This window comes from Pyrgilauda ruficollis, unplaced genomic scaffold, assembly GCF_017590135.1.
Source record: "Pyrgilauda ruficollis isolate IOZ18807 unplaced genomic scaffold, ASM1759013v1 scaffold133, whole genome shotgun sequence".
Taxonomy (NCBI): Eukaryota; Metazoa; Chordata; class Aves; order Passeriformes; family Passeridae; genus Pyrgilauda; species Pyrgilauda ruficollis.
Window position 1 is genome coordinate 1,183,894 of NW_024511766.1, and position 12,817 is coordinate 1,196,710.

Below are 12,817 nucleotides of genomic sequence, written 5' to 3' on the forward strand. Positions count from 1 at the left end.
AAATGTCCTTGTGCCCTGACCACCTTCCCTGCAGACCAAGCTGGAGAATGGGGTTGGGAAGACCCTAGTGTGCAGTGTCACTCAGGTACCCGCTGCCCAAGAGGGCATCTTCACAGTCCTGCTCTCCTGGAGCTCCTGGAAAAATGCCCCCGTGGACACGTCCTCACTGAGGATAGCCAGAAGACTCTCTGCACATGTGCCTTGGAGGGAAGAAGTAGGTGGTCCTGCCACCCCCATGGCTTCCTGGTTGTCCTCCTTGGGTAGGAGGGGTCTCAGGAGAAGATGCAGTTCCAATTTTGATGGTGGTGCCCAGTGCCCCTTCCACAGGGTAGTGAAACTGTCCACTGGCAAAGGTTCCTCTGCCTGCAGAGATGGGAGGACAGTCTGGTGAATGCATTCAGGTCACCAAGAGCAGACCACCACTAGTGCCCTACTTTCTCTCTGCCTTGAAATCTGCAGTCCTCCCTCAGCCACCAATTACCCCTCTGGTGTGGAGCGATTGTCACCAAATATGAACCCAGCCAAGGCAGTGCCACCCTGAGGAAACTGGTTGAGTTTCACAGACAAGCATGGATGGAAAAAAGGAGGTTCTCCAGATACAGCTGACAGTTGGGGAGGAAACATTGCCTCACCAGAAGCTACCATGTAAAGGCAGTGCTGGGCTTACTGATTCCTTTAGAGAAGATGTTCTTAAGCTTTTTTATGTTTTTCCATTGATGTTTGCAAGCAGATTGGTGCTGGAGATATGCATGAACCCAGCTTGGCTGAAGTGCCCTGAGCCATCCTATGTTCCTAGGAAAGAAACATTGATGGCAGAGTTTGGTAAACAAAGCTCTTATGACATAACAGGGACATCAATCCTGCCAGGAAAGTGGTGTGTGGTGGACCCAGACACACAACACCAGCGTGTACCAAATCACTGGCTGTGAAATAATAAAAACTGAAAGCAAGTAATAACAGCTTCAAACTTTGTTCCATTTGTGTTCTCAGGGCCCCTTGACCCTCATTAATAAATAACAAAATATACAAATTAAGAAACAAGAAATACAGAGAGGAAGAGGAACATAAATAAAGGAAAAAGGGAAAGGCACTTTGTCCAAGAATGTTGGGCTGGATTCCCAGCTCAGGACAGCCCTTTCCTCACTACAGCTTGAAGATGCCAAAGTAGGTGTTGCCGTGGCTGTACTTCACTTTTGTGGAGTCTGTCACATTGACAAAGACCATGTCATCTTCCCGGAGGTTGAAGACACCTCCCACACGGATGGACTGGAGTTCACAGAGGGTCTTCAAGTGTCCTTCTTCATGTGTCTTCAAAGAGCTCTGTGTCTTTTGTCCTTTCAGCAAGAGCCGGTCCTCTTCCTTGGGGATATGTAAATAAATATAGAGGGTGAAGGGTGCCAAAGACACTTCCGTGGTGCAGAAGCTGACTTGAGAGTAGATGTAGTAGAGCCCTGCTTCCTCCACTTTCAGTTTCCCCTCCTTGTTGGATATCAAGCTGTTTGTGGGGCCATACATGGTCTCCCTCCACTCCAGCACTATAGGGAGAAAGCATGGCAGGTGAGCTCAGAGAAGGAGACTTCCAGTTTGGCAGGCTGATTTGGGGGACACCCACAGACATCTGGCCTCAAAGCCTTTGTCTGTCTTTGGGGTGCATTTAATGGGGCACCCAGCCCAGGACACCAACCCCAGCCCAGGGGAGCAGGGACCCTTGGCCAAGGCCAGAGCAGATTTAACCCATGTTGCTGATCACTGGCTTTGTCAGCCTTGAGTGGATAGGTGGGCGGAGGTACATTTAGCTTCCTTCATTCAGCCCAGTGGACATGCTTAAGGAGGAGGATTGCCTGTGTTTACCACAACAGACCAAACACTGTGTCACTTCCATTTGCTGCCTTTATGGATTTCAGTGGGACACCCTCCAAGCCCTCAGAGCACTACCAATATATGCTGCAACTCTGCTCTTCAGAACCTCCCATCCCAGTTTTTCCCAGCTGGGGGCTGCCTTTCCTCCAGAGTCCTTCCTCGTCTCGGCCTCTGGAGATGGCAAGACTTTACCAAGGAAGTACAAAAATTAACATTGCACAGTTGCTATCCCTACCTAAGTGCAGAGCTGCCGGGGCTTAGCACTGTTTCCCATTGCCAGGACCATGGCCCACACAGATCAGGTGATGCCATGGATTTTGGGACACTTTTGGTGCCATCGCAGTAGCTCATGTGGTTAGTGCAGATAAGCCCATACAGAGATCTGGAAGCCATGGCTGTAGGGGCTGAGCTCAGCTACGACCTCTGGAATTTGGATGTCTGCTTTCCCCAGCCTACAGGTACACCTGAAAGAGCAGCCAGGGGGAGCAACTTGGCTCCAAGGGTAATAATGTGTTCGACTACCCCAGCCCAGAGACAGTGTGCCATGGGTAGTCCTGGAGGAGCCACGCAGCCCATGGGCCCTGACCAAGCATCCCACAGGGATATTTCGCCACATGGAGTTGAGCTCCAGGCAACTGCTGCTCTCTGGACCATGCTTTATAGGCTCAACAAGTATCTGAGCAGGGAGTTTTAAAATACAGCAAGTTTCTCACTTCTCTGATCTTATCTAACACTAAGCTTTCCACAGGTAAACTGAGCACTGGGTGAAATGCTGCGTCAGAGATGGAAAGAGCAGTTGCCGATTACTGTCAGTTACTCCAGAATTAAATCAGAAGTGCTTAGATTGTGAAATCCTTGCCAGATGGAGCGACTGACCTTGCAAGCTCATACTCACTTTGGTAATCCTTGCTGTTGTGGGAAGTCCCTCAGCTAAGGCTAAGCCAAGGGATAGAGCAACAAGGGCAACCATAGTTGATACAGTGGGATGCACAAATGCAAAAGGACTCAGGTGTTTCTCTCAAACCTGATGTGGCCATGGCTGTGAATAATTGCACCTCGACTAAACCAGTTTGGAGCCCTATGTTGTAAAAGCCCTCAGCCAGCCCATCTTACTACCACTATGGGTGAGAAGAGTACTAAATCAGCAGGTGCAAATGCAAGCAGAGCCCTCCAGCAGCAGCCACCCTGGCAAGAGATGGCCAGGAGACCAAAAAGATCTATTTTAAGAACAAAAGAAAAATGGGAGGTTGCTTTCCTTAAATACAAAGCTAAAGTTTTCCACTCATATAAAACACTGGAAAGATTAAGTCCTTGTGGTTCATTTCTAGGAAGGGCACACACAGGGCTACTGAGGACAGTTAGGATGTGTGAACCCCACATGGCACAGGTACACGTGGTGACGTGACTACTGGGAGGTTTGCTGTGTTTTGGGGACACACTTTTGTGCTGGAGTTGTTTTGTCCCTTTCCCTGCCCTTAGAGAGCCACAGGGCAGGACTGGGAATGCACACTGCTGTAATCCTCTGGCTCCCTGGTCAAGGTAGGACTAAGTGAGTCTGTCTTACCTGAGCCTGCCTTGTTGCTCTGCTGACCTGCCAGGTGAACTGCAATTGGCTCCCTCTTCTCTGCTGCAATTTAGAAAGGCCAGAGTTATTGATGCCTTGTCACTCACTGTTTCCCCAGTGCTCTTCTGCAGGGACTGCAGCACCTTCTGCCCTTAATGTTTCTCTACAGGCTAAGACATCATCTCCCGATTCCCCAGGCCAGAGTGAGGCAGGACTCCTCTCAGGAAAGACCTTCAGGTGCCTCTGAGGTGAAACTTCTGATGGATGAAGCCTGTGGAGGAGATGGTGCCACCTTGCCCACTGTTGGAACAGGACCTGGATGTGCCCACAGCTCACCTGCCAGAGATGTCTCATTCTTGCGCATCAAATGAGGATGCTCATGGTGCTCAGGACCTGCAAGGTAAAAAGGCCACAGATTTAATTTCGGGCTCGATTTCAAGAACTTCAGACTGTCTGCTCTGGCACCTAGAACAGCCTGCCCTGGGGAGACAACCATACCCAGTGTCCCCCTCTGCCAGCCCACACCGAGCTCAGTCCTATACCCATGGGGATGCTCCAAACCCCAACCCGTCCCCTTCCTCCACACCATGTCCTGAGAAACTCATGGACTGTTGAAGGAAACCCCTTCCCAGGCAAGGAACTCCTCCTGCCCCAGCAAGCCATGAGTGCAGTGGTTACACCAGGAAACTCACCTCTCTGCATTTCAAATTTGGGCTGCTCCTTGTGGGGTCTGTCCTGTTACAACAGCAAAAGTATATGGTTTTTTTTTCCCAAATCAATGATTTTTTGAAAGTTTCTATATAAAAGGTGCTCCGGTCATTTCTGAGGTTTGTGATATTTGGCTTCAACAGCCCTGTCAGCTCGTGGCAGAGGATACCTGAAGCCAGAGAGCCCCTCTTGTACCTTCCCCAGCTTCACACATGACCATGGGCTATTTGCAGCAGGAATTTTGTAGGGTTAATGTTCTTAGGTTTTATTCAATTAAAATTATGGGTAAAGTTTATTGAAAACAATAAGATAAACAAACAAGAAAAATCTCCTTTTCATGTGGGAGAGACATGAGGCAAGTGCTGCCAATGTGCATCCCTGCCCTGCAGTTGGGGTTTTCAGGACTGCTGAGCACAGCCTAGCTTAGATATAATTTTTGGTGGTCTGTTGGGTACTGTTGCAAACCCGAAGATTTAGCTGAGGCAGTTTTAGCTGAGGCATTTGTTGTCATCAGGCAGTGACAATGAGGAAGAAATGTTCCTCCCCTGTCTACTCTGGCCAGCAATAACCACTCCTAAGCAGTGAATTTGGGCTGAGCAGGATGAGAGCACCTCATTGCAATGCACATTGCGATGCAAATTGGCTCTTCTGCTTCCAAATGTGAGGAGCCTGCTCCAACTAGAGATGCCGTCCCTGAGTCCATGGGGTGGCAATTTAGCATGGGATAGCACCCTCATGCTACTCCTCACTGGTTGCCAGGAGCTGTTTCCTGTCCCAAGCCTTGCACTGTCATTGACACCTGGGCAAAGGGGGTGGAAATGTGTTCCCTGTGGCAGGTGACCACAAGAATCCCCACAGCCAGCACAGGATTGGAGCAAGGTGCCAGACAGCAGAAAATCAATTATTTTCAGACTGGAATCAGGGAGTAGTGCCAAGGTGTCTGTAGCTCCATCTTGCCCACCACAAGCCCCAAACACACCATGGCGTGTTGCAGCTGGATGTGCTCTGATCAAGGGCATTTTAGGAAAAAATCAATGAGATTTTTCAATAATATCAATATAGTGTAAAAAGAATACAGTATGAAAAAGGGCATGTGCTACACAGCCTAAAAGTAAAGGGCACCCATAGTTTTAAAAAAAAGCTTGGGGTGAAGCTCTGTGTGTGATTGGGAGCCTCTCTCCTTCTTCAGTGGGATCTTTATCCACCCAACAGTATGTACCTTGCACTGGATGTCCTGGAAGCCCTTTATAACCTTTTCACAGTCCAATAATGTTGACTTCTGACCTTCTGCTGTCTGACATTTCTGTACTTTCTTCAGGAAGATGTAATCTTCATTAAAGCTCAACACCTCTTCCATCTGCCGACAGAGGAGAGAAGGGAGGGTCAATGGGATGTTAGTAGGAAACCTGCAACAGCTGGCAGAGCCATGTTGCATTCCTACCAGCAATAAATCCAGCCTGGGAAGCTCAGGGTCGGATGTTCAGCACTGGGATGAGATGGGTAGACAAACCGTGGGCAACAGGACCTCCCACCAGACACCCAGCACAGCATCTGTGCCCTCATCCACTGGGAATTGAACCCATGAGATTCACCCTGAATGACAATGCTAGGTGACAGGAGGATTGCTCAGGATCTATTTTCTATCATCTTGATAATTTAAATATCCATCTCTGACTTCTCCTAAACAAACAGAAATCACAATGGGTGGCTCTGGGGCTCGGCCTTTGCAGGTCCTTCCCCAATGGCCTCAGCCGGCAGCTGGGATGCTCACTCAGCCCCTCACTGCCCTGTCCACCCAGAGGGGTTTTAAATTTTTTCTACTCACTTATTGACTAAAAGCGCTGCTAGCAAAGCAAAACAAAACAGCTTGGAGGTCGGAGCTGAATTGTGCCAAGATCTTCAGATTAAAAACAAAAAAAAATCAGAAAGCCAATAAGAAAATAATTAAATGCATCAAAATACTGATTTTTATATTTACACCTGTTTGGATTGGTTTTTTTTTGTTTTGTTGTTTTTGTTTTGTTTTGTTTTGTTTTGTTTTGTTTGTTTGTTTGTTTTTGTTTCTTGTAAAAAACCCCTAACATTCAATTAAATGGTAAAGAGGAAGTGCAGCTGGACATGAAGGCACACAGCCAGGCAGAGAGCTCAGCACAGGTAGCAATAAGATATGGAGGATCAGATTTAAGCCCTGCTACAAGCTCTGAAGGCAATTGAAATCTTCTTGCCACTTGTGTCTGCACTTCAGCTGCCTCTGATCCTCGGCCATGTCTCCCTGTAGTCACATTTCCCTCTGCCAGAGACCCTCTACACATTTCTTCATGGGAACCTGCAGCCTGCATGCAGTGAAGTCCGCTTCCAGCCCTCTGATATTAAAGCCCCTCTAGCTCAACATTGTTCTCCACCCTTGTAGATCAGAAACCACACATCTAAATTTCAATTTAAGTTGAAACAACACATGTAAAAATCAGTAACATCCACCGTATCAATGTATCAGGTAAGAAAAACGCATTCTGGGTTTTAGCCACATATTTCTTTAGCTGGCAGTCGTTTCTGGCTTGAAGGAAAGTAGCTTTAGATTGGTGATTTTAGGCATCATGCAGTGCAGCTGCAGCCATACCAACCTCAAAAACAGCTTGCTGGACTTTAACTTTTTGGTAGATATTGTCCCAAGTATGAGACAGGATCACTAGCACTGTGTACCTTCAAAAATGAAGTACTAAGGTCCAGTCTTTTCTTCCCTAAACTGCAAGACAGCACCTGAAGTGTTATGTTGATAAAATCACCGAAACATGAAAAAAAATTTATTTCTGGACCTTTCATCCTCTCAGTTGTCACAGTGCTACAAAGTGCTACAAAATCAGAAAAACCACCACCAAGCCTAAAACAGCCACTTGAATGTCTAAACCACACTCTCTTGTCCTCAGACTAGCCATCAGCTAGCAGATTTATTCTAAATGTCTCTTGGCAATTGATCATTCTTTTTTTGTTAGCAAGGGGAACAGATCTCCCACATATGTCTCATGGCAAATTAAAGCAGAAATGAGAACATGGGTGTGATAAATGATACTGCTGCCTCCATTCAGTGGTCAGCACCATATTCATCCTCTTGGTGTGCAGATCTCACCAGACCTGAAGTTAAAGCATGCCAGCAATCCAGCAGGGATTCAACAGACAACCTTCAATCCAGCAGACAACCTTCTCCCTCCACTTACCTTATCTATCCTCATGTGAAGATACAAACAGAAGAGCACAGTCCCAATGGTCTGCACTACAATAAATACAGTGAGGAAGCCCATGAACATTTTCATGGTGCCAGGAGATGTGCTGCTGATGGGACGGGGTGCCTCAGGGCTATACGGTTCGTTCATCCTCCGTGCTCGTTGCTGGGGCTCCTCCAAATGCGCTGCTTGCGAGTAGCATGAGAACTGTTGCACGAGCGCCTGCTGCTCAGGGGATACAGGGTACAGCAACCTACACTTCCTGGAAAAAGCTCTTCGTAGTGGGTAGGTTTGTTCACTACCATCTCCCAGAACAAACAACAACAAAAAAGTTGCTTAGACTTTCTTCTCTGTTGCACTTCCATGTTTTTTCCTACTGTTCTACCAGAAACAGAGAAAGGTTCTCATTTTGTATATTCGTATCTACCCTTGAATCACTCAAAAATATTCCCTGGTGAGTTTTTTTTTTTACTGTTGTGGATGAAGGTTTTGTGGCAAGTTGCCTTAAAAGAAATGTACACTGAATACAAGTACAGAGCTGCTGAGCAGTGCTGTGGGCTGCCAGGGGCTGGGAAGCACTCAGAAATTTGGTTGTTTCTCAAAAGGGGAAGAATGGCTTTTTCCTTTTGATTTCCTCTAAGAGAAGGATGATTTCTGCAGTGAAGATGCTTGGCTGAGGCAGGTGGGTTGTGCTGGTTTCTGCTTTCCCTTGTGCTCCTCCTGGGTGGTGTCTGTGCCTGGATAGGCTGGACGATCTGGGAGAAAGGACCATCTGTACAGACACTGTAAGCCTGGTGTGGGCACAGCTTTCATGCTCCTCAGCAGATAATGGGACTTCGAGCTTGGTGCTTGGCTATTAGTTTGGACAGACAAGTTTTAAGCAGCTTTCTTGATACCCTAGTGAGGTGCTCACCCTGCACCCAAGGGCACAAACCATCTCATACCCCATCCCACTTATCCCTGTTACCTGTACCTATGTACCTAGGCATGAAAAGGGCTGTTGGGAATGCCAGATACTCCAGCCAGCTTCTGACCTCCCAGTATCACTGCCATGCAACTTTGAGAAACCCATGTCCCCTCTACACCCTGACCTCTCTTGAGCTGGCTGCAGGAGGTGAGGTCCTGCCCCCCAGCTCTTCAGGAATCCAACATTCATGAGTACATGTAATGCTGCTAAAATAATATAACAAGTAAATACCAGGGGGTCCTCATTGCTTGCAACAGCAGACAGACCTAATTTTCTCCATGTAAAGAGAATAAATGTGGGGGTTTATTGGGATGCAGAGGAGGGGGGCTACAAGAATATGTTGAGGAGGACTGGAGTGCTGGTTTGAAGGCTTCATCAACCATCATGCAGAGTTGTTTTGAAAGTGGTATGCTAGAGGAGATGTTCTTATCAGATGTGCACACCACCAATACAGGGTTGGATCCTGTTGGTGGGGAGTGCTGAACAGGTCCTGCTTGCCAACACCCCCAGGAGAGGAGGGTACACAGTATCTTTTGGGGCTGCTTAGAGCGTTGCAGGATGGAATCCAGCATCTGCTTTTCCTATCTGCCTTCTCTCCCGCATCCTGCTCTGTGCGGTTAAGGTGCTGTGAGCTGCAAATGCAAATGCTGGTAACAAAGCACAAACACCTCTGCAACTGAATCAGCGTTTGACCTTAGCAGGTTACTGTGCTCCTAAATATAACATGCTAATCACAAGTGTGGGATGGCTCCAGGGTCTTTGTGGGCAACATTTGAGTAACAGGCTAGAGGATGCCTTGGGGTTGAAGCCCTGGCTGGTGCTTTGGAGTCTTGTGACCCTTCAGCTTGCCAGGACTGTCACACCTCTGCAGAGAGGGGTTGGGCTCATCCTTTGGGAAGAGGCTGCCGGCTCTGAGGTCAGCTCCCCTGCTGCCTTCCAGAGGAGAGAGCAGCCGCTGAAGTCCCTCCCCTTGAGTGCCCTTCCTCTGAGGGCTGCCCACACACCCTGACCATCCCAGGGCTGCCTTGCTGCTCAGCTCACCAGGGCTTTCCAGTCTCCTCAGGAGTGTCGTCCCAGTGGCAACAAGGTGACCTAAGCAGTTCTGGGAATACATTAGTTGTGTCCCCAAAGAGGGTCTCCTCAGCATCACTGAGCTTTAGACCTGGTCCCTCAGGCTTGCAGCTCTGCTGTGCAGAGGACCAAGCCCCACACAGCCTGGGGCCACTGCCAAGTGCCTGATTTTATTTCTTTTTGTCTTAAAATTGCCATAATCTTAGGAAAGGCCAAGCCTGGTCTCTTCTCAGGCATCTGGTCTGACATCAAGCTCCTGCATACTGTCCCTATCATGGCAAGTTTGTCACAGGCAGAAAGCCATTTGAAAATCCCCAATAATACTCCAGACAGCTGAGGGCCACGAGGCCACAGTGGGGAGCAGCACCAGCTCCCCAAAGTTGTCATGCTTTGCCTTAGCCCCATCACATTCACCAGCATTTTCCAGGGCTCTTTAGAGTTTCCTCTAAATTTAACACATCTGGGGGATGTCACTAAATTACATGACAACTCATCATTTAATACTGTTCCCAAATGTGTTGGGACAGAGGCTGTGGTTTGAAACCACAGTGCTGAGCGTTGCAGAGAGTTTTTGCACAGCTATTCCTGAGCCCTGGCTTTCTCCAGTCGACAAAACCTTTCCAAAGACATTTCTGCAGAGCCACCTGCTTCACCGAAATGAGAAGAACCTGTAAGAAACGTTGAAAAGCCCAAGCATGTCACTGGTCCTGTTGCATGCTCCTTGATGGAGGCTGGAGCCTTAGCTGGGCTGACAAGTTTGGTGAGGAGGATGGGGAAGGGCTCCAGTTTTGGGTACCCAGCACAAAACACCACCGGTTGGCCACTGGTGCTGCAAGCCAGGAAATCGAGTTGTTCCTTGGCAGCACCCTGATAGGAGAAACCAGGTGGAAAATATGACAGTGGGGATCCTGGCAGAGGTTCAGCAGCAGCAGCTCCTCTTCAGGAAACCATTGCTCCACACCAGCAATCGAGCCCCTTGCTGCTGCAACTGGTGGGGGAGCAACCCTCGTGAGCTGTCCACTTTGCAGCACCTGGTCCTGAGGCTTCTACAGCTCAGCCTGGACCACCACAGCTGTTCTGCCAGGGGTGTTGGATCAGACAGGAGAAGGTGACCAAGCCCTGTGGCAAGCAGACCCCCAATGAGCCGTTCTGACACTGTGGCTGTTCAGAGCCAGGCAACCCAGGGACCTGCTGCAGGGTATGTGAGGTCATTGGCCTCTTGGAACATGCTCTATTGCCACCTCAAATGGACAGTGGGGATGGGGGGGACACATATCTGCAGCTGTTTGGCTGCTGTAGGATCATGGGGGAGCATAGCAAAGCAGGGAACACAGTCTTAGGGAAAGTGGGACATGATCCAGAGAGATGATGGGCAAGGAAAAGAGGATCCAACACCAGAAGGAACAGTCTGCCTTCATGGGATAATCCCAGGGAAGATGGAAGTCACATCTTCACCTGGTGATGAGCCCATCACCATGAAACCAACTGGGTTTTCTTTCACATCCCAAACTCTCTGAACGTAACCATACCCACCCACTTGTGGACCCAAACTGGTACAGTTCCTCCAGCCAGATAACCCCTGGGTGAGACAATGGGAAAATGTGATCCACTGCTTGCATTCCTATTGCCTGAGCTGTGGTATTTCCGCTGATCAGCAAATTGTCTCCATTCGTATTCGGGGTTCTGAGTTCTGTTTACTGAGAAAATATCCGGTTGCCTGCCCCTGTGATCTGTCAAAGGCTGGGAGCATCTCTGAAGGCAGCAAGGTGAAAGCTGCTGAGAAGAGAGTGATTTTTTGGGGTTTTTTGGGTGCACGCTGTGGTTTCTTGACTAGCTTTTTAAAATGTGATGCTTGCCCCACATGCTCTTTATAATTAACAAAAGCTGGGTGTTGTGCAGTGCTAAGAACAATACACTCAAAAAGACTTTATTCTGAGTCAGAAAAGGAGTTTGCCTGCAATGCCGTGGGAGTGATGCAGAAAGGAATCTATGAGAGAAACCTAAATTAAGTCACTTCAGGCCAGGGCCAGGGGCAGAAAGGAAATTTGAACTTTTCTGCCATTTGCTTTTTCACTTCTTTAGATTTTTCACTCTCCTGTACCTTCTGAGCTTTTATGTCTCCAGGACAACCCTACCATCAGAGAGGAAGAGGGAACAGAAATAGCCAGAGCACTGCAGAAAACATCACCAGCATCCAGATAAGGAAAGGTTGCATTACAGCTTCTGTTCACTATCTACCTTAGTCAAATAAGATAAAATTCTTGGAGTCCAGAGCAGCAAGAAGCAGTTTCAGGGAGAGAAAAACATGTCAATGCTTGTGAAAGTCACATTCTCCTGTGGAAGAGAAGAGCAGAATATGCTGGTTGTAGCCACCATGGTGGCAATGGCAGACTCCAGCCCCATTGCTTGCCATGGTCCTCAGCCACAGAGAAACCCATGTGGAGATGAGCAAAAGTTCCAAGCTCCAGAGATGTGAATACAGCAGGTAGATCAGCTCAGATGTACAGTGTCATCTCCACTGCATTCTCCCTGCAGATATGAGAGAATATCTGCCCCTCCAGACATCTCTACCACTGCCCAGAGCAGCAAAGAACAATAGAAACAGAGCAACAGGGGGTGGCACTGGGGTGCTGCTGTCCCTCTGAGCAACGCTGTTCCAGGGGTCACTGTCCCCTGTGCCCCCTTCTCTCCTTACCCCCTCACCTCCCTGCCCTTCTGTACAATCCATGGTTGCACCCCAAGCCAGCCTTTTCCACAGGGAACTGAGGTGGGTGGAGAGCAGGGAAGAGCAAAGAAACAAGCCCCAGTGACCCCACAGAGGATGGAGGGCCCCAAAGGGCATGTGGGTTTCATGCCACATCTGGGTGACAATGCCAGCCCTGCTGCGCTGAGCCACAGAGAGCACCTGGCCTCAGAACTGCTGATGCTGAGTTTTGTTTTAGCTGCGAAACCGCAAATGGCACTAGAAACTTCTTGCTGTGAAGACTGCACCTACTTCTCCCAACTTCCTAAAAATAGAGCCCAGTGTGGGGAGGCCCACGGCCCCGGCTCTGCCAAACAAGCCCCTCTTGCCTGAGTCATGGCGGAAGGGAGCAGAACATCCCGTGCCTTCCCTCATTCTCGGTCAAGTGTTGAAAGCTGCTCTCCCTGCACGGGGTGCGGGGGCCTGCACCCATCAAAACTGCACTGAAACACCCTGGCGAGGCTCTGCCTTTTCATGTTCTGAAAGGAGAAGGGAGGAGTGGGGGAAAGCAAAACCGGGGTAGCTGCAGGGCTGGCAGTACCAGCACTGCCTCCCACGGCGTGGTGCGATGGGTGGGTGGGGAGGGTCCTAGCATCACCTTTGCATCTCTCCTTTCTCCCTGCCTGTCCTGTTCTGCCAAAAAGGTAGACAGAACTGCCTGTTCAGCATCTGTATGGGACACAAAC

The 12,817-nt window shown here is 48.9% G+C and overlaps 1 protein-coding gene across 1 annotated transcript; it reads right to left on the reverse strand.

Annotated features, from left to right (window-relative positions):
* Positions 1–986: 986 nt before the first annotated feature.
* On the reverse strand, positions 987–7,554 carry CD40LG (CD40 ligand). The gene is made up of 6 exons (XM_041459249.1): positions 7,345–7,554; positions 5,352–5,489; positions 4,117–4,159; positions 3,761–3,817; positions 3,425–3,487; positions 987–1,535 (listed from the first exon to the last, which is right to left on the reverse strand). The coding sequence occupies exons 1-6, from the start codon at positions 7,498–7,500 to the stop codon at positions 1,144–1,146; spliced, it is 849 nt and encodes a 282-aa protein (XP_041315183.1). The 5' UTR covers positions 7,501–7,554; the 3' UTR covers positions 987–1,143.
* Positions 7,555–12,817: the final 5,263 nt, after the last annotated feature.